We start from the raw sequence: 21,991 nt of genomic DNA, 5'->3' as shown, positions 1-21,991 counted from the left end.
TTTTTTTAATATTTAAATTTTTTTTTTGTGAAAAAAAAATTCGCGATAAAAAATATTTATTCCGATTTTGACCCATTGTAGGTCCAAATTACTATGGTCTTATATACGTCGTTGCCAAGGTCTTTGAAATATCTATCATTAGATATCCATATTGTCTATATTAACGACTTAGTAATCCAGATATAAGTCAAAAATCGAGGTTGTCTTGGTTTTTTCCTTATATCTCAGCCATTTGTGGACCGATTTAGCTGATTTTAAATAGGAAACTTCTCGAAAGCATGTCTGACAGAATTATTGAAGATTTGGATCCCGAAGATATCAGGGGTCTTCAGAAAATTGATTTCAACAGACAGACGGACATGGCTTAATCGACTTCGCTATCTATAAGGATTCAGAATATATATGTATACTTTATAGGGTCGGAAAATTATATTGTGGAAATTACAAACGGAATGACATACTTATATATAGCCTTTTCACGAAGGTGAAGGGTATAAAATTAAGGTTTATTCTACAAATAAAGAAAAAAATGTTGGTTATAAATACGATAAGTTATTTTCATTTCCATCTTATGAGAAAGAAAGGAAGGTGAAAGTTATGCACAAGTTATGTGATTATTATTATCCGAATTTTTGTTTTGAAGATCAGAGGAACATCTGCACTTTGTGTTAGAGAACTATTCAGGTTTTTGGTTCTAATATCTCTATTGAAAAAACGAGTTTTTTAGTTCAACAAAATAATTTCTTTATTCCAGCTTAAAAATATTTTTATTCATTACTTTCATCCATGTTTTGCAAGAAAGTCAAAAATGAGAATGCTGTCGTCATAATCTGCAAGTATAGTAAAAATCCTTGTGGGAAGCGTTCACATTAAATTTCATTTCATCACACTTACACTTTTGAATAGTTCAATATTTAAGGCATACATTTTGCCAGCCGACAACTGAAATGGTTTTTTCGTATTGAGCAGAAATATAACGAAATCACATTTCATTTCAGTCATATGAATGTACCAAGGACTTCTCAAAAGAGCATCGCCACAGCGTTGACTATTCATGTAAATGATTTCACCGAAATAGCAAATTACCAGCATTTCCACGGCGACCAAGAGCAAATATTGACCCAATGATAAAATCTTCATAAACGATGAATTGGCAGTGGTTGACTAAGTATAAAAATAATACTTTTTTTTGTTAGGTTCTATAGGATATTTGGAAGGCATGAACTTACTTTAACCGATACAAATGCAACCAAACACATTAAGAATATCACCTCTCCGGTTTTGAAAAACCATATGGGACTGTAGAAATCATCCATTTTCTTTAAACACTTTACAATATAATGATGATGATCAGTACAGTTTTTAAATGCATTTCGAAAGTGGTGGCGGAAATCATGTCGTTCTTCATATGTTATTTTGTTTTTAACTAGAGTGTTCACATCACAGGTTATTTCCTTGGAGCAATAGTATTCATTTATTTCATCTATTCCAAATTCCTGTAGCTCGTAGAGCATGCTAATTGGAGGAAAAAGGAAGACATAAAAATTTTACTCGATCACGAATGAGGTAATTGGAACCTAGGTACAAATTAAGAATTTCTTACCTCAAATCCATTTTTGTTGCATTTCGATTTATAGCCACAGTTGCTAAAATATTCTTCAAACTACAAAATAAAATATCGTATTGTCCAGATATTAGAATGCTTAAGACCATATGAAAACCACTGGAGGCAGAAAAAGCTGCTGCTACTTGTATTTGACCAACAGATTGAAGAAAATACAAGATTTCATAAATTACCGGTTGCTAGAAATGTGAAATTAACATACAAAAATTAATAAATTGTTAAACTTAAATGTATTGGCATTTAGATTCTGGAATATTTTAATACTTTCTTGAAAGGATTTTTTTTGATTTTCTCAAATTGATCTTTAAAGAGAGGAGTTAATGAGTTATGACCTTTCACAAAAATGATCTCCATAAATTCCACAATAAAACTCTGACAATAAGAATTCTCTCAGACATTAACTTACAAAATTTTTTTCATTTAATATAAAGCTTCGTTCTATCAAAAAGTTAAACTTTGACCCACTGGACTATAAGTTTATTAAAAAGAAAATGTTCAACTCAGCATGATCTTTCAGAATTATAGGATCGCTACTCTGAAAGATTGAAAGTGCGAAAGATTGTGAAAGCCATGGCTCAGTGGTTTCAATTTTGAATGAGAAAGCTTTCCGCAAGATGGGTGCCGCGTTTGCTCACAATCAACCAGAACATCGCAAAAGAGACAGCAGAGACCAAACATCAGTCAAAACAGTGGGTTTATCGGGGTGAATCGGTCATTGATGACCTCGACAAATCTTATTTTTTGGAAGGGATAAAAAGAGCTCAAAGGATGCTATGTTGAAAATTAAAATGATTTTTTATTAAAAAATATGTGTTTCATTAAAAAAGTCACGGACTTATTGAACCGCCATTGTATTTCTATTTAGATTCTGCAATTTTGTTAAATAAAAGTATTTAAAAAAAATATTTTTAAGTATAATTTGGTGAAGGGTTTATAAGATTCGGCACAGCCGAATATAGCTCTCTTACTTGTTATACCCTAAGTTTGTAATTTCTACATTTTTCATTTGCGACCCTACAAAGTATATACCTATATTCAGGATCATTATAGATAGCGAAATCGATATATCCATGTCCGTCTATCCGTCTTTATGTTGAAATCAACTTTCCATAGCCCCCAAATAACTTACAAACATGATTGATACATCAATATATCGAGATTTCTTCAGGCTCGGTTGCTATAAAATCGAGAAAATCGGCTCACAAATGGCTGAGATATAAGGAAAAAACCGAGTTTTGGCCTATTTTTGATCTATATCTGGATTACTAAGGCATTAATATAGACAATATGGATATCTAATGATTGATATTTCAAAGTGTATTGCAACGATGTATATAAGGCTATAGTAATTTGTGAATTTTTTTTCAATTAAAAAAAAAAAAATTTTAAACAAATTTAAAAAAGGGTATAAAATTTTTTTACAAAATTTAGAAAAAAAAAAATTTTTTTTTTAATTTTCAAAAACAATTTTGAAAAAATTTTTTTTTCTAATTTTCCTAAACAATTAAAAAAAATAAGTTTAGTTTGGTGAAGGGTATATAAGAATCGGCACAGCCGAATATAGTTCTCTTACTTGTTTTCTTATATCTCAGCCATTTCCGGGCCGATCAGCAATCGGGTCTATAGCGGATATATTGATGTATGAATCATGTAAGATATTTGGGGGCTACGGAAAGTTGATTTCAACATACAGACGGTCAGACGGATATGGCAGTATCGATTACACTATCTATAACGACCTAGAATATATATATTTTTGTGGGGTAGCAAAGGAAAAATATGGAAATGACACTAATGGTGATAGGTATAATAAAGTGAAAAAGGACCTCCGTTTATTAAATTACAATTTTAGCTTTTTGAAGAAAAATCGATTTCTGATGACTTTGAGAGGAAAATATTACTGATCTCGGATTATCGAGCTTTTCTCGATTAAACCACCATTTTAGAAAATACAGCCAATTGTATTTTTTGCTTTTGTCTCTTGTTATGTCTTGGGAAATATTAGTGATCCCAGATTAATTGAAGCCAATTTTATTTTTGATCGGTGGGAATGACCAATTTTAGCACAGACTACATGTTTTGAACTACTTTTCGTTTTCCTAAAATTGCATCAATATTTCATAAGTACCTTATAATCGAATGGATACCAACAGGTTAATGGTAGACTACGATCACCGTATGTTATGGGCAGAATAAGCCAAAATATGGCGCACAAATAACAACTGTAGAGATACCATTTAATCCATTTATTCGACATGGCCAAAGTATCGTCCATAGTCACGTACGTGAAACCTTTTGTGGCATGGAAAAAGAGAAATAAACAATGAACACAGTAACATTAATATGGCTACTTGAATGATTGAATCAATTAATTACCTAACTTACCAATGGCCGATCTTGTTTTGTACTTGAAATTTATAAAATCCATTAAATCTTTCAGTCTTTTTGGTTGCCAGCGACGAAAATACAATTTCATAACGATGGTCCATAAATAAATAATTGTTTGCATTAAACTATTGACCAACAGTTCCAAATCACCCTGTTGATAATTCAAATACATCGTGCAAATGTACAAAATCGCAATGTGGGTGGTGACAAAGTAAAGAAATATTTCATATATTAATTCCAGCAAAATTCCTAGGTTCCTATAATAATGCGGCAGCTGTCGTTCCAAGTGCATAGGATGCATGTCAGCACAGTACATAGTGCGGCGTATGTATTTAAAGAGATCCTGACGTTTAAGCATATTTAAGTTTATTTGCTTTGATGGCGCGACCAACTCCTAGTTTAAATATTGACTACTAAAGTTTTTCATTCCAGTGGGGTCTGGTTTTATTGGATATTTGTGCATTACAAAGTGGGAGGTAATAATATGGAATATCGATAGATGAAGAGTAATTGACATTGTGCATAGTTTCGATAAATAATAAATAACATAATTTAACCTTTATCTGTATCAATAATTGGCACTGTTGTCAACATATAATTTGTATACACTTCACCATGAGTAGTAAGTTTGTGATTCCTTTTGTACTTACCACATTTTTTAGTTGCAACTCCCTAACGTATATACATATATGTATAAGATCGTTTCCGGATCTTATATATATATATAGCTACGTTTCCGGAGAGAAATAATTTACAAACATGGATATATCGTATATAGTCCTGGTTCGGTTGGTATATAAAATAGGTAAAATCGGCCCATGAGATATATGGAAATGCCACGACTTTCTGTAATATAATAGACAATATAGATATCAAATGATAGATATTTTAAAGACCTTTCCAACAATGATTAAATTTCGGGAAACTTATTGTTTAAGCCGAATGTATATAACGGCTTAGAAATTAGGGCAAACATTGGGTCTATTTCGGGAAAAATATTTTATAACACAATATTTTGTTTCTTACGGTTTCTCTTTATATCCTACACCACCATAGTGGGAAGAGTATATTGGGTTAGTGCTAATGTATATTGTCCCAGCACCCATCTTAAAATATACCTAAATGCTCAGGATCACTTTCGATTAAGCGATGTCCGTCCGTCCGTCCATGTAAACCTTGTAATCAAACTAATAGTTAAGCTCACATATATATCTCAGTTATATAGATATCCAAACCAAATTCAGCAAAAATAATTATATAAGCCGAACTCGCCTCACCAAATTTTGTGATGATCGGTCCATAATTAGTCATAGCTGCCATATAGGCCCACTTGCGAAAATCACTTTAACTAGCATAAATCTCTTAAAAATGTTCGTGTTCCAATAGAATTCAATACAAATAATTTATATATATACAAAAGTAATGTCAAAGTCACATAATTAGTTATAGCTCCCATATAATGTCCACTTCGAAAAATAATTTTAATGAGTATAGATTTCTTAAAAGTGTTGTTATTCAAATTAAATTCAACACAAATAGGTTTCATATATACAGAAGTCATGTCACATTATTTTATGGGGATTGGTCATTACTTGTTTTTTATAATAAACTGTACTGCATACTTTAGGGGCTTTTTTATTACAGTTGATTGGACTCAAAAAAGCCGGTTTTAGCCGTAATTTTTTAATTTGTATACCCTCCACCACCAGAGAAATATTCATCTGAGACCCAACAAAGTATATATATTATTGATCCTTATGAAATTCTAATTCGATTGAGCCATGTCCGTCTGTCTGTCTGTGTAAAACACGCTAACGTCCAAAATAGGCAAACAAAATTGCTAGACTTACAAAAAAAAAATGCTTATTGTTCTCCTAAGCAGTTTGGTATTGAAAATCAGCAAAAGCGGTTCAGTGGAACCAGAGTTGTGAACCAAAATGTGAGACAACCTAAAAAAAAACTTGATAATTTTAACATAGTTTCGTTATTTGTGCAAATATATTGCAGATAATACCATAAAATTTTACACACGTTATTTTCATGTTAAAGGGACTAACTCTGGCGAAAATTATAAGAATCGGTCCATTATTTCTCCTAGCCCCCATAAAAATTTCTTGCCGAAATATGGTTCTATGGTCTGTAAATGCCTACAAAATTGCAGTATCCACACAACATTCAGGAAAAATAAGTTTCGTTCCTAAAAAAATTACAACACGACATTTTTTGTGGATCGGCCCATATTTGACCGTAGCCCCCATATAAAGTTCATTTCCGAAAATCACTTAAATAAGCATAAATGTCTTATAAATAGCGCTATTTAGTTGAAATTCGTCATAAATATTCCCCATATATACCAAAATCGCTGTACCTAATTCTATGAAGATCGGCCGATAATTGGTTATAGCTCCCATATAAGGACCACTTCCGAAAAACACAATAACCTACATAAATATCTAAAAAATATCAATATCAAAACAAAATTTTACAAGGATCCATAATTTATATTTAGAAATCATACTACAGGATTTTGTGAATATCGGTCCATATTTGACCATAGCTCCCATATAAGGTCCACTTCCGAAAAACAGTTAAGTACTCATAAATCTCTTATAAATACCTTTATCATGTTAAAATCCGACAAAAATAATACTCATATACATAGAAATCACTGTACTAAATTGTATGCAGATTGACCGATAATTGGTCATAGCTCCCCTATAAGGCCCATTTCCGAAAAAGATATTAACCTTAAAAAATATTTGAAACTTATCGATATCAAAATGAAATAACGCACAGATCAGTAATTTTTATCCAGTAATCACACTTCTGAATTTTTTGAATATCGGTCCATAATTAACCATAGCTCCCATATAAGGTCCACTCCCGAAAATCAGGTTGAAATTCGAAACAAATTTATTCAATATATACAAAAATCGATGTACCAAATTTTGTGATGATAGGCCCATAATTGGTCATAGCCTATATATAAGAACCACTTCAGGAAAACACATTAACCTGCACAAATATCCAAAAAAATCTGTACTGAAAAAAAAATTTTCACCAATCAGTAATTTGTATCCAAGAATCATACTACAAGATTTATTAAATATTGGTCCATAATTCGGCATAGCTTCCATATAAGGTCAACTTTTCTTAATAACGTTGTTTATATGAAATTCTACAAAAATAGCCCTCAAATACTTAGGACTATAATAGGTCATAGCTTCCATATATTGAACAAAAATAGTACACAGATCAGTAATTTGTATTCAAAAATCATAATACTGAATTTTGTGAATATCGGTAAATAATTGGCCACAGCACCCATATAAGTACATAAAAATCACGTTAAAATATTTTATGACAATCAAATCACAATAGGTCATAGCTCCCATATAAGTCCCACAACCCAATATTTTGAAATTATACCAAATATATTTGTATACCCTTCAGCTTCGTGAGAAGGGTATATATAAGTTTGTCATTCCGTTTGTAATTTCTACATTTTTCATTTCCGACCCTATAAAGTATATATATTCTGGATCCTTATAGATAGCGGAGTCGATTAAGCCATGTCCGTCTGTCTGTCTGTCTGTCTGTCTGTCTGTCTGTCTGTCCGTCTGTCTGTCTGTCTGTCTGTCTGTCTGTTGAAATCAATTTTCTGAAGGCCCCAGATATCTCCGGGATCCAAATCTTCAACAATTCTGTCAGACATACTTTCGAGAATTTTGCTATTTAAAATCAGCAAAATCCGTCCATAAATAACGGAGATATGAGCAAAAATCCGAGACAACCTCAGAAAATTTCATCAAAAAACACAATGTATTGCATGCTTTGACAAAAAAACAACAAAACGTATGGTTGGATGTGCAAGCTTTGCGTATTTTGTTTTTTTTTGTGTTTTGTTTCTTTTGGCGTTGTTGTTGTTTTTTATACAACTAAACGTTTGTTTGGTTGTGTGTTGGTTTTTTTGACAAAACAGCAACAAATCGTATGTTTGGATGTGCATGTTTTGCGTATTTTGTTTTTCTTTTGTGTTTTGTTTCTTTTGGCGTTGTTGTTTTTTAAACAATTAAACGTATGTTTGGATGTGTGTTGGTTTCATTGGCTTGCGTATTTTGTTTTTGTTTTTTCTTTTGGTGTTTTGTTTCGTTTGGCGTTGTTGTTTTTTGTGTTCTTGATAAATTTAGGATGCTGTACGCTGAAAGTGGGCAATGTACATACATATATATTAATTATAAAAAATAATAATGCATCCACAACAAAGGTGAAGGGTATATAAGATTCGGCATAGCCGAATATAGCACTCTTACTTGTTTATACTCTGTTTCTTCACTTGAGGTTAACAAGGAAAAATTTTGATCCAAACGTATTAACTAATTATTAAGTATATAATTTGTTAAATTTCATACGTTCTATTAGGAATTTCAATTGTAAATTGCTGAATTAGATACAATTTCTTGTACAATTGAAATAAAATATCTTCTGCGTAAACTAGTCTTTCTAACAATTGTTATATTATTTCTGTTGTTATACCATCATATTTAGGTGGAGGGTATTTAAGATTCGGCCCGGCCGAATATAGTACTCTTACTTGTTTTTCTTTACAACCATCTCATGAAAATTTCGAATCGAATATAATCAGCCAAATCGCTCCAGCCGTTCTCACGTGATGACATTACATACATGGACCATTTAATTTTTATATATATAGACTAGATTACCGCCCAGGCTTAGCTCGGTAGCTATTTACCAATGTTAGTTCTTCAAGTTTCTCCGAAAAATGTCTCTTATTAAGGAAAGTGAGAAGTGATAAGACTGCAATATAAAAAAAATAAAATTTCTAAATTTGTGAATTTTTTTTCTTTACAAACCATCTCCTGAAAATTTCGAATCGAATAAATCGCTCCAGCCATTCTCACGTGATGTCATTACATACATGGACCATTCCATTTTTATATATATAGTTTTGATTTAATCTTTATCTTAAAGTATACTTTGCTGAAGGATGTAATTCGGACCTAAGAATTCGATTTAGCGAAGCAGGAATTAATGGTGGGATGAAAGTTTGCGAATACAAAATAAATGAAATTGTTTTTTGGCGGATTAAATTTTCTTTATATGGATCTGATAATCCTTGTCATATACGGATTATCAAATTATTTTCCTCCAGCGTTTGATGAAACCTAATACCCTATTGGCCTTATTAACAGTTTGTGAAATATGAAAATTAAAACTTAATTTATGTCAAAGAATACACCAGCTTTATCATGTTGGATATGATTAATCGAGTATCTATAGAGTACTGGACTTCTATTGTAGAATGTCATTTGTTTTCAAATTGAGTTGCATTAAATATGGTTGGGGTCATGAGAATTATAATCGCCCTACGATTTTTAAGATGTTTTCGACTATCAAAAGAAGCTTTTAAATATGTTCTATCCGAATTAAGCATTTCTGGTCATATGTCGACGTTTGTACCACCCATATTGCAGCTTGTTGCAACATTGACCATTCTGGCCAGTGGCAGCTTTCAGCATGTAGAGTGCATAATGGTTAAACAATACTGCAGTGTATTTATAGGCACTGCTCTATAAATCTATTATGAGCTGCTGAAATCTGGAATGACCATCACATGGAATCTGTTCCGAACGCAACTGATTCGTTTGGGGCGAGCCATTACCGAAAAACGCCCAAAATATGCGGCCAGACATGAAACCGTAATATTCCATCATGACAACGCTCGGCCACATTATGCAATACCTGTCAAAAACTAGTCTATACCTTGCCCAATCCGAATACTGTTTGTTTCGATCGAAGCAGAACGCTCTCTCTGAGATATACTTCATTTTGGAACAGATTCGTTTTTGACCTCAAAAGATGAGCAGCACTTTTGGCGCAGAATCCATATTTCAGAGATTTATGCTCATTAATGAAATTTTCGAGGGTGTTCCTTATATGGGAGGTAGGAAAATCATGGATCGATCGGCACTAAATTTGATACTGAGAGATTAGTTTAAATAAAACTTATTTTCGTTGATTTTGGTTTGGATATCTATATAATTAAGATATTAAAGAGAGCCTAACTATTTTCAGATAAGGCAGTTGTATGGGTGCTAGCGATTCTGTCCAAATAGGCTAGGTTTTGTGGGGGATAACGGACCGTTTCTAACCAAATTCAATAGGCTTGGAATAGGTCCATTATCGGATTCAAGTTTGTGCCAAATTTTGAAAAAATGTTGTAAAATTTTAGTGTTTTTTCCTATTCAACTCATCTTGAAAATAAATCTTGTTATTTATAAGTTTAAAATAAATAAAGAATGACTATGACTTTCCTCATCTAGCTTCACTCAGTAAATAGTTTTGTATTGCCGGACTTCGACCTGACGCAAGGGCTTTCTTCTCTGATATGTATCAAAAACCGGCTTCGCTTAATAAAGATAATTATTATGATTTAATAAAAAGTAACAATTTAAAAACTGTGTTTTCATGCGTCGATTTGAGATACCTTTTATACATGAATATTTTACATTGTTTTATAATCAATAAGAGAATTTTTGTATGTTTATTATATGAAGGCTGAGCAGGCCTCCAAACAGTGATCGTAAACGATTTTAGTGCCGAATTAAAGCTACTATCAGTAAAAACTCAACATTTGGGATTAAGACCTCATAAAACTATTCCAAGACAACAAGATAACAAGATAAATAGTTAGCAAGAGAGTTTAAGAAATTCCAAAAAAATAATTTCCGGTAGATTATCAATATTGGAAATTAGTTCTCGAAGTATTAGCCGCAGGACTAATTGGTCACAATAGTAATTGAATATATGGAAAAGTTTCCATTGTATGGGTTTGCAAACACATAAATCATGTGCTAAGACCATAAACAATACTTTTTATTGTAAGTGTAACAAAGTTTAAATAAATTGTTACTTATTGTAACATCATTTGTGTAACAACCAAACAACATGTTATTTACCTGGCCAGTTTAAGATACATATAATTTATTTGTAATATTGGCTTGTCAGTAGCACATGTTCAATATTCGTAATTCATTATATAATTATGTTAGGGTAAAATAATTTTCAATTTCCATTAATGTCAATTCATCAGCTTCAATAAAGACAACAAAAGCATCAAATATTAAATATTTTTTTTTAATTGTAATTAAAATGTGATTGACTTAGTATAATTACAATATTACAGTACATATTTAATTTAAAAAAAAAAAAACAAAAAAAAAATATTTTATTTACAACCTCAGAGAGTTTCAGGACTTTCAGAATTCAGTGAAATTATTTTAATCATTCACAATAATATCACACAGTAAGAGGAATCGACATTATGACAACAATAAGACAATATTCACAACAATCCAGTTCAGTGTTGTTTTCCTTCTCTACGTTGATCCATATTCTGCAACAAAGTCAAAAATGAGAAAGCTGTTGAAAGAATCTGTAAAAATAAAATCCTTGTGAGAGGGTTTGTTCTTTCACTTTTAATATCATGCCATCCATACTTACACTTTTAAAACATTCAACATTTAAGGCATACATTCTGCCAGCTGTTAATTGAAATGACCTCTTGGAATTGAGTACAAAGAAAATGAAATCATATTTCATTTCACACATATGAAGGTACCAAGGACTTCTGAGTAGAGCTTCGCCACATCGTTGACTGTTAATGAAAATTACCTCACCAAAATAGCAAATAATCAAAAGTTCTAAGGCGACCAACATCAAATATTGTCCCAATGATATAATCTTCATAAATGATGAATTACCATTGATAGTCTAAGAGCACAAACGCATTATTAATGGAAGTGATAATTAAAATCTGTTTTACAAGTTGACACTTACTTTCACCGCTGCAAATGCCACCAAACACATTAGGGATACAACCTGGCCCGTTTTGAAAAACCATATAGGACTGTAGAAGTCTTCCATTTTATTTAAACACTTCATAATATAGCGATGATGGTCAACACATTTCTTAAGAGCATTACGAAAGTGGCAGTGAAAATCTTGTCGTTTTCCATTTTTAATAGCGCGAACTAGAGTATCAATATCGCAGGTTATTTCCTTGGAACAATAGAATTCATTGATTTCGGCTGCTGCAAATGTCTGTTTTACGTAGAGTTCCCTATAGCAAAGAAGAAAAAAATCATAATGAGTATTCCCTGAGAGAAATTTGTTCCAAATGTATTAAACATACTAATCATATGTCTGGTGAAAGGAGAACGAACATATCATTTAACTCGTCTAAATATGTTTAAAATTGTGACATTTATCAATGAATTTTAATCTAATTTGTTACAAAGATTGTTACAGATATGCAACAAATGACAGTTCTACAATCACTCTTCAATGGTTGCGGCTTGCAGAACGAGAGAAAAAATAAAATCTACAATAGGCAACTAGTGATATATATGGGGGATTTTATGTCAAGTGAACCAACTTTTGAAATCGATGTCTTCAGATCGGTATGAAATTTGCACCAAGGTAGTTCTATTGGATAGTAATTCAGACACAATTTGTCAACAAGATCGGTGGAGAACTCTCTGAGTGGGGTCATCTCGCATGCCACTAAGCCACCAAAAGGTTTAAAATTTTTTTTATTTTTTTTGGAATTTTTTTTTCCGAAAGATTGAAGAAATAGCTATGTATTTAAACTATTTGGGCCACATTTTGCTAAAAACAATAGGTAATAAGTTACATGGATGAGAAAAAACACTTGCTCTTAAGTTGCATAAAACAGAAAGGAAATTATTTTTTAAGTTGTCATTTGGAAATTAAATAGAATTTCATTATTTTTTACAAAATCTATTATTTTTTCTTCTTCCAATAAAGAATATTTATTATTCTATTCATTTTGATTTTCTTTAAATTTGAAATCAAAAAATATTTAAAATAATTTCGTTCCCACAGCACCGAAAATAATCTACTTGAAGTTGTTTTCGTTCCGACCCCAAATGATAGGTTTTTCGTTACTGATCGGTGCCGTTTCGTTCCCAATTTTCGTTGCCGATTTCTGAAACGAACTTTTTTTCGGTGCAAATGTATGGAATTTCGTTTTTGGTGCCGATTACGGTGTGTGGGGAAACGTAGCTTTACTCAAAGAGTTCTCCACCGATGCAGGGTCCTTCTAGTCATGTCTCGAGGGAGACTCAAGCTGTTGTTGTTGAAGCTAAGATGTTTTTCCAACATCAAATTGTGTTCCATTACTTACTTTGTCAATGGTGACCACCAATAATTTTGAAGTGGTTAACAGTCGAATATTGAACTCAATCGACTACGAAGCCAACATTTACCTCCTTCGTGAAGACTTGTTGCGAAGACTTCGTTTGGTACGCGCAGTTGTGTATTTATCCAAGATAGCTACATCCTCTGGAGATGTGTGGTGTTAAATAGGAGTGGCGACAACACCGCGCTCTGAGAAACATTTTGTTTAACTCTTAATGGCGTTTAATGGTGTGTATTTTACGGTGTGGTGATGAGCTGCTGGTGACCTATCTGGATGGTTGTGTAGTTTACGAAACACTTCGTTTCGACTTATCTCATTCAGGGTGTTCAATGAAAAGCCGATAGAATGCACGCGATCACCTTTAAGGATCGGATATGGTGATATCCGCACACTTGATCGCAAACACGTCACCCTTCTCTTGAAATTTTCAACATACATAAAGGAGAATGCAGGCCAATTATCGTTAGCAAACTACTGAAGACAATCAGTCTTTAATTGGCCTTAGCTCTCACAAAAGACACAGAATAAATATCCTTATTAAGACGAAATTTAATCAAAATAAGCATGTAATATATAGATATCAACGCATAGCTCCCGAAAATGTTATTTGTGGATCAGAAATCAGCCTCCACCATTAAAATGTTGATCGTACAGTAAAGTAGCATCCAACTTAATTTTCCACTGAAAAGACTATGAAGAGCGGTAACTGTGTTTATGAAATTACTAAATCGGATAGATATGATCAATATCTCATTTTGTTCCTATTACATGTGGCTTTGCGATAAAGCAATAAATCTGAAAAATGTCTGCCGTTTTCGATTTTTCAAGGTTTTTTCCATGAAGACCTTTTTGGTCGCTTAGTGGGGGCGAGTGGAATATACAATCTAACTTTTTTTTAAAATGGACCCTTTTTTTAATTTTTTTTTTTGCTCAAAAGTAAGCTCAGTTCTTTTTCTTTTTCTTCTTGAAGACCTTTTTGGTCGCTAAGTGGGATGCAACTTTTTGAATTTTTTTTGAAAAATCGAACTTTTTTCAAAAAGTCAACAAAGTTTTAAATTTTGGAAAAAAGTAAAAAATTTTATGTTTTGAGTTACAAAACATTTATTTAGATAGATATCCAATACGCAGCGACCAAAACGGTCTTCAAGGAAAAGATCTAAGCTTTCTTTTGAGAAAAATGGCCCATTTTGAAAAAAAAGTCAAACAAGTTTTTGATTTCGAAAAAAAAAATTAAAAACATTTTTGTTTTTAAATAGCTATTCAAGCTATTTGGGACACATTTTACTAAGAACAATAGGTAATTAGTTACATGGATGAGAAAAAACACTTGTTGAAAAAAAAAATGTCTGAATTACTATCTAATAGGAATAACCTTGGTGAAAATTTCATCACGATCGGAAGACATCGATTTCAAAAGTTGGTTCAGTTGACATGAAATTCCCCCATATACGAAAATTTGTACATGTTTTCAAAATTCAATCAAAGAAGAACATTAACTACTCAATTTTATGTATGAATATCAAACTAAACATTTTTGAAAATAAGCGAATTCATTTAATTGTGAATAAATTCGAAAAGAATCCATCGATTTTTATGATCAATATCTCATTTTGTTCCTATTACATGTGGCTTTGCGATAAAGTAATAACTCTGAATAATTTTTGCCAACTTCGTTTTTTAATTAGCTTTTTAAAACAAAAAAAATAGTTTTTTTCATGTAAAAAATATATTTATACCCTTCACCTTCGTGAGAAGGGTATATATAAGTTTGTCATTCCGTTTGTAATTTCTACATTTTTCATTTCCGACCCTATAAAGTATATATATTCTGGATCCTTATAGATAGCGGAGTCGATTAAGCCATGTCCGTCTGTCTGTCTGTTGAAATCAATTTTCTGAAGACCCCAGATATCTTCGGGATCCAAATCTTCAATAATTCTGTCAGACATGCTTTCGAGAAGTTTGCTATTTAAAATCAGCAAAATCGGTCCACAAATGGCTGAGATATGAGGAAAAAACCAGGACAACCTCGATTTTTGACCTATTTTTTACCTATATTTGGATTACTAAAAATGAAACAAACAACTTTGGAAAAAAAATAAATTTTGTTTACCTAAAAATATTTAAAATTTGTATTTTGAAGTATAATTTGGTGAAGAGTATATAAGATTCGGCACGGACGAATATAGCACTCCTACTTGTTTTTGCTTCAATTTGCTATCATAACTCCGAAACTACTGAGCCGATTGAAACGCAATATACATACAAATGGATTAAAGGATATTTAATTCTCACCTTTTTTAATTTTATTTTAATAACATCGGACTAAAACTTTTTAAGTTATCATTAATTATGTGGTGAAACGTCTGAAAAAATTTATAATTATAATTAAAAAAAAATTTAAAAAAACCTCTCCATAGAATTTAAAATTTGAACCATATTTGTACTAGTGGAACCACAATACATCATACACATTTGTTGTACATTTTTCTTTTTATTCATTTTTTATATGAAAACTTTTAAGTTTTGGGAGGAAATTTCATATTTCACCCCCTCTGGATCCGCGCCTGACTTAGCAGTATATACTTTTTAGTAATAGACAATATAAGTCTAAACAAATCGGGAGAACTAGATAAATGTTTTTATACTAAATGGAAAACAATTCGACACAGAATATAACACTAGTTTTTAATTGTTATGCAATGGCTGCCTTACATACCTTACTTCAATTTTGTGTTTCCTATTTATAGCAGCAGTTGCTAGAATATTCTTTAGACTGCAAAATAAAACATCATATTGTCCAGATATTACAATGCACAAGGTCATATAAAAACCACTCGAGGCAGAAAATGCAGCTGCCGTTTGTATTTGGCCAACAGATTGAAGTAAATACATGGTTTCATAAATGAACGGTTGCTTGAAAAATTAGATAGAAATAAAATAAATTGTTTATACAATTTAAACAGATACATAGCTATTTCACATGAATTGTAAAGGTACATTTTTACATACCTTATAATCGAATGGATACCAACAGGCTAAGGGCAGACTACGATCGCCATAAGCAATGGGTAAAATGAGCCAAAATGTGGTGCCAAGGAAACAACAGTAAACATATCGTTTAGTCCAGTTATACGCCATGAGCCAACTATCGTCCATAGTCACGTACGTAAATCCTTTAAAGTGTGCAAACCCTCAGTAATTTTTACACACACATACACTCACACAAACACACATTCATCGACATTTTAAAAATTAAACATATACATTCATTCATTCATACATACTTATTTCCGTTTGAGAGTGAATGACTGAATAGGAGGTAGAGGTGCACTTACCAATGGCCGAACGTGTTTTGTAGTTTAAATTTATAAAATCAATTAAATCCTCCAGCCTTTTGGATTGCAAGCGACGAAAGTACACTTTCACAATGATGCTCCATAAATAAATAATTATTTGCATCACACAATTAACCAATAATTCCAGGTCTCCCTTGTGATAATTCAAATAGAATGTGCACATGTACAATATCACAATATGTATAGCGACAAAATAGAGAAATATTTCCCAAATTAATTCCAACAAGACGCCAAGATCATACAGGTTCTCAGGTAAGCAGCGTTCCAAATGAAACGAATGCATGTAAGCGTAATACATTATAAAACGTATAAATCTAAAAAGATCTCGTCGTTTAATAGACGTTTCCCAGTCCATGTCTAATGTTACAGTTTTACTTATATCAAAATTCATTACTGCAATTTTGTGTTTAAATCTCTGTGGTTTCTTGTTTAGTTGATATTTAAATTAAAACAATTATTAGTTATAACACCTTTTCAATACTTAGTTTAAACATTTAGTTACCCTCATTTTCTTAATGTCTGGTTATTTCTTATCACTGCGTTAAACTAAAAGGTTTCATTCAAAAACTATTTTAACAGGCAGTAGGTACTTATTTGTAAAACAAAAGTGTTTTATTAATAAAAACACTGTCCAACAGCAATTTTGGAATAGAATAGCGACCCTAAAAGTCTGAAAGGTCATGGTGAGTGGATCATTTTTGTAGAATAAACTTATAGTCCAGCTGGTCTGATTTTTTTTACAATGGGTCAAAGTTTTAATTTTTTGATCGAAGGCAGCATTATACTAACTGAAAAAAATGTTGTAAGTTAATGTCTAAGAGAATTCTTATTGTCGGTTTTATATTGTGGAATTTAATGGGGATCATTTTTGTAGAAGACTTTAACTCTCTATCTCCTCTCTTTAGGGGTTATTTTGACTATTTTTTCGAGAAAATCAGAAAAAGTCCTTTCAAACAGGACATTATTCTACGAAAATTTTTGCCGGAAAATTTCAGTGGGGGTCACAAAAGATACAAAACTTGTAAATGGAGCGCTTTAGCTGAAATTTAAAATATAAATAGTCCTTAATGAGATGTACCAAAAATATGCAAGTTATCTCTTTTAGTTGAAGAGATATTTAGGTTTATTTATTTAATTTTTTTAATTCTGCTCGATCTTGTTTTGGTTTTTTTTTATATGGCGGGCCTAAGGAGGGTCGAAATTTTTTTTTTTAAATATCAGTTATATTTGCTATTAAATGATGAATAAAATCAAAACAACTTGCTAACTGTTATTTAGTACCTATAAAAAGTTACATGCATCAAAAGTTGAAACATGTAAATAGGTCGTATTTTTTACGTTTTTTTCCCAAAAAAGTCCCTACCTATATTTTTTCTTTTGTAGAAAAAAATTTTCTTCGGGACTATATAAAATTTGCATTTGATCCGAAAAGAGAACTTAATGCGAAAGCGGGTACAGTAAAAGTTCGCTCACTTAAGCGGACCTAGTCGCCACCAGACCTATTAAAAACTTTGATTATTAAAAAAAAATTTAGGTTTGAGTAAAAAATTCTAAAAAGACCGATCCTCGAAAAAGTTCCATATTTGTATAACCCTTATTTATTTAAATACATGCTAAGTAATGCTACAATAACACGGTAAATAACATCACTGTAGGCACTTTTCTAAAAAAACTCAGTTTTTGGAACACACTTTCCCCGTTGTAGGAATTTCAATAATCTATAATTCTTCTATATATATAAAATACAAAAAATGTTTCTACCTATGTCCGTTATAGACCGATCCAACCGATTAGCTCCAAACTGGTATCATTGGAAAGGAAATTTTCTGAATATGGTTTTAGATACCTATAATACTACATTAGGTCCATTTGATGCTTTCGTAAAGAAGATTTTCGAATTTTCTCATACAAACATTTTTCATCAATATATATAAAAATGGATGTATGTTCCGAATTAACTCAAAACCGGCTGGACCGATTTTAATGAAATTTTCCGGGAACCTTCAGAATAGCCTAGCGGATAATACTATAAAGTTAGATTTTTGATTTTCGGTCTGTGGGCGGAGGGGTCTGGAAAAATCTAATTTTTACATTATACCGCTAATGCCATCTATATATATAAATAACCGCTGGACCAATTTTGATGAAATTTTCAGGGAATCTTCAGAAAAGCCCAGCGGGTAACACTGTATAGTCAGATTATTGATATTCGGTCTGTGGGTGGAGGGGCGTGTACAAATCCAATTTTTACATTACATCGCTAATGCCATATAATTCATAAAAATGGATGTGTTCCGTATGGAGTCAAAAATGGCTAAACCGATTTTTATGAAATTATCACGGAATCTTCAGAAAAGCCTTTTGGGTAACAGTCTAAAGTCAGATTTTTGATTTTCGGTCTGTGATATAAAAATTTTTTTTACTCTTGCATATTAGGTGCATGAATAAGAAATTTCCATATGAAATCTACTTTTAATAAAAAAATTATGATGTTAACAATCTCGATGACCAAATACAATTGAAAGTGCCTGGCTTAACAATAAAAGACAAATCGATTGACACAGTAATGAACAAGTCGTTAATTATCATACTGAATTTTTGAATTCATTGGAACCAGCCGAAATGCCACCACATGTATTAACATTGAATTTTGGATTACCGACACTGTATATTAAAATCGAGATAGAGATGCAATATAAAATAGATGTTTCTAAAGGCCAGCAACGCGTACCGGGTTCAGCTAGTTGTCAATAATTATAATGCCATTGATTCAAGAACATTTCTATCTACATTATTTTCACATTGTTCATAATTTTTTAGTTTCTAAGGTAATTGTCGTCCGAAAAATTCATAAAATTATTTTACCATATTATTAACACATTGACTGCCACGTCGGACACATATGTCTGACACTGCACTATGCGGTTTACGCCACGTCGGACACATATGTCCGACACAACTTTTATTCTCTCTAGCCATGTCAGACAATAGTGCTGGATTTTAAGAATTTTTTCGATGTTGTCTGCAAGTTCCTTATCAAAACTGTAATCTTCACATTCTTCATCACTTTCTGAACTTGTACTGAGTATTTTTTCTAACTCAGTATCCCATAAAAAAATCCTTTTTGCCATTTCGTAAGACCCTCTTATTTATAAAAAAATCAGTATTACTGACGGTAGCCTAAATTCCAATATTGACGTTTTCGAAGAGATTACGCAAAGAAAATGCTGTGGCCCCCAGCATCTTATTTGCTGAATGTGCCTTGGCAGTCAATGTGTTAATCTTCAAGTCCTAAAGGTTTTTACCAATACCAACTATATTATACAATTATACAAAAAACTTATATTTATTCATCAGGAGCTCCACAAACCTTGCTCCCTTTTGAACATTTTTTTTATATATTCCATGCAAATGTGTGTTGGAAAAAGCATAAAAATAGGAAATTTTTACATGTTCCAACTTTGGATAACGACAAATTTATTATTTTAGCTACGTTTCAAATTATTAAGAAGTTGCAAACTTCTATTTTTTTCAAAATCGTATTTTCCTTATTTTGTTTTAATTTTGTATTAGGCAGCTAAATGAAATTTTTTTCATGAAAACCAGTTATAGATTCCAAAAGTATTATGCACTTATCTTAAATGTGCAGGTATGAACAATGCACTTAAATTAACGAATTTATATGGAGTTTGGTAAATAAATATACAAAGCACAAGTTTTGTGCACTTATATGTAAAATGCTCTTAAGTGAAAGGCAGGTAAGTCAAAACTACTGTATTTAATTTTTTAGATTCATTCCGATGCCTTTGTTTAATGAATTAATTTTAAAGTTAATTAATAACAGAATTTATTCATACTTTGAATGATTAAATTTTCGTTAAATCAAATCATTTATAAAATTAATTGAAAAAATTGTCTTAAACCTTTTTGTACTAGATTTTAATTGAAGAAAAATTTAGTCATTTAATAAATTTTTTAAGCTATTTTGTTATGAATTTGAAGAAGAAATTTAAAGAAATTAGAATGATTCATTAAGAAATAAATTCTATAAATAATGAATTCTTTTTTTAAATTTTCATACGAAAAACCCCAAATAAATAATAATAATAAGCGGTCTATTATTGCCAAGATATAAGCAAAAAACTGTAAAAAACTGTTCACTGTTTTTTGGTGAAAAATAGAGTTTTAACTGGTTTTCTATGTATTTTCGTCAGTTTTTAATTCCCGGGATTCCCGACTAAAAATCCCGGGAATCGGGTAGTGAAAAATTGGCAAAATTCCCGGGAAATTTGTACCGGGAATTCCCGGAATAAAAACCCCTTTGACCCACTGTAAAAAAAATTCAGACCAGCTGGACTATAAGTTTATTCTACAAAAATGATATACTCATCATGCCCTTTCAGAATTATAGGGTCGCTATTCTGTTCCAAAAATGCTGTTGGACAGTGTAATTATACATGTGTTTATTCGAGCTCATTTTCATCTAAATTTAGCATGTACCAGTAAAATGCATATTGAAACTTATTGTAGTGATTAAATGTAGTTTAGGGTCAATTATAGTTTTATCCACAAATCTCTGCAGTGAATTCACAGCACAGTGGCGTATTAACAAAATAAATGATAATTATTACAGAACTTTTGAAGTGCAGAAATTCTAAAACAAATACATACCTTATTGTAGCCATTCTGTGACAACGCTAGAGGTGTTATTGAAATAATTTTCGTGTTGGAATCTCCAAACTAGAGATTTAAAATGGATAATAATAACCGTATAATAACCTTGAATCTCAATATCCAAAGTAGGGTTATGGTCTGGTATGAACTCTGGTCACTCCCGGATCTTGAAGTACGATGAAACTATATACAGAAATATTGATTAATGTATACCGATATAATTCTTTGATATGCTATTTTCCATACTGATCACGAGCAGAAATATGTGGATAAACTGACTCTATACCTCTGTAGATACCATGAGGAGGTACGCTGTTAGGTCAAATCACTTAGGTATTTTCGCATAACTGGTTCATATCATTATGGTTGCCTGAGGTTTTACTAGGATACTTGCAAAGACGTGTCCGACACTATATAGGAAACATTTTCGAGATTCGAAGAAAACAGTTTTGGCGCTACTGTCAGCTTATAAAACATGTTTACACTATTTACTATTTATTAAAAAATAATTATTTAATAGCGTGCTTTTGTTAATAAGCATACAATATAAATTACAGTAAAAAATAAGCGTTATTATTAAAATACAAGTGAGTGCGAATAATTGGCGAATTCAGTATTTTAAAATAGTTGCGAATTATTATAAATTGTTATTGGAGAAGAAGTAAAAAAAACAGAAATAACATTTGAGATTTTTTTTGTTTA

At 31.6% G+C, this 21,991-nt stretch overlaps 2 protein-coding genes across 2 annotated transcripts; both read right to left on the bottom strand.

The window, feature by feature from the left end:
* Positions 1-767: 767 nt before the first annotated feature.
* LOC135949026 (odorant receptor 83a-like) lies at positions 768-4,370 on the bottom strand. The gene is made up of 6 exons (XM_065498483.1): positions 4,010-4,370; positions 3,753-3,916; positions 1,604-1,803; positions 1,230-1,515; positions 895-1,164; positions 768-830 (listed from the first exon to the last, which is right to left on the bottom strand). The coding sequence occupies exons 1-6, from the start codon at positions 4,368-4,370 to the stop codon at positions 768-770; spliced, it is 1,344 nt and encodes a 447-aa protein (XP_065354555.1).
* Positions 4,371-11,393: 7,023 nt separating this feature from the next.
* On the bottom strand, positions 11,394-16,970 carry LOC135964080 (odorant receptor 83a-like). Its single transcript, XM_065516149.1, has 6 exons — positions 16,595-16,970; positions 16,269-16,432; positions 15,976-16,172; positions 11,873-12,155; positions 11,537-11,806; positions 11,394-11,468 (listed from the first exon to the last, which is right to left on the bottom strand). The coding sequence occupies exons 1-6, from the start codon at positions 16,968-16,970 to the stop codon at positions 11,394-11,396; spliced, it is 1,365 nt and encodes a 454-aa protein (XP_065372221.1).
* Between the last annotated feature and the right edge of the window lie 5,021 nt (positions 16,971-21,991).

The sequence above is a fragment of the Calliphora vicina genome, chromosome 1, assembly GCF_958450345.1.
Source record: "Calliphora vicina chromosome 1, idCalVici1.1, whole genome shotgun sequence".
NCBI classification, from domain to species: Eukaryota; Metazoa; Arthropoda; class Insecta; order Diptera; family Calliphoridae; genus Calliphora; species Calliphora vicina.
The sequence above is the reverse complement of the archived record's forward strand: the minus strand, read 5'-3'. Positions and strand labels throughout refer to the sequence as shown.

What these genes read in the sequence shown, in the direction of transcription:
- LOC135949026 (XM_065498483.1), bottom strand. Translation starts at nt 4,370, where the DNA reads ATGCTTAAACGTCAGGATCTCTTTAAATACATACGCCGCACTATGTAC. An exon ending in GCAACAAAAATGGATTTGAG is followed by an intron (nt 1,516 to 1,603) that starts GTAAGAAATTCT and finishes TCCTCCAATTAG; the next exon opens with CATGCTCTACGAGCTACAGG. An exon ending in ATATTGAACTATTCAAAAGT is followed by an intron (nt 831 to 894) that starts GTAAGTGTGATG and finishes CTATACTTGCAG; the next exon opens with ATTATGACGACAGCATTCTC.
- LOC135964080 (XM_065516149.1), bottom strand. Translation starts at nt 16,970, where the DNA reads ATGGACTGGGAAACGTCTATTAAACGACGAGATCTTTTTAGATTTATA. An exon ending in AAACACAAAATTGAAGTAAG is followed by an intron (nt 12,156 to 15,975) that starts GTATGTAAGGCA and finishes TCTTTGCTATAG; the next exon opens with GGAACTCTACGTAAAACAGA. An exon ending in TGGCATTTGCAGCGGTGAAA is followed by an intron (nt 11,807 to 11,872) that starts GTAAGTGTCAAC and finishes TTGTGCTCTTAG; the next exon opens with ACTATCAATGGTAATTCATC.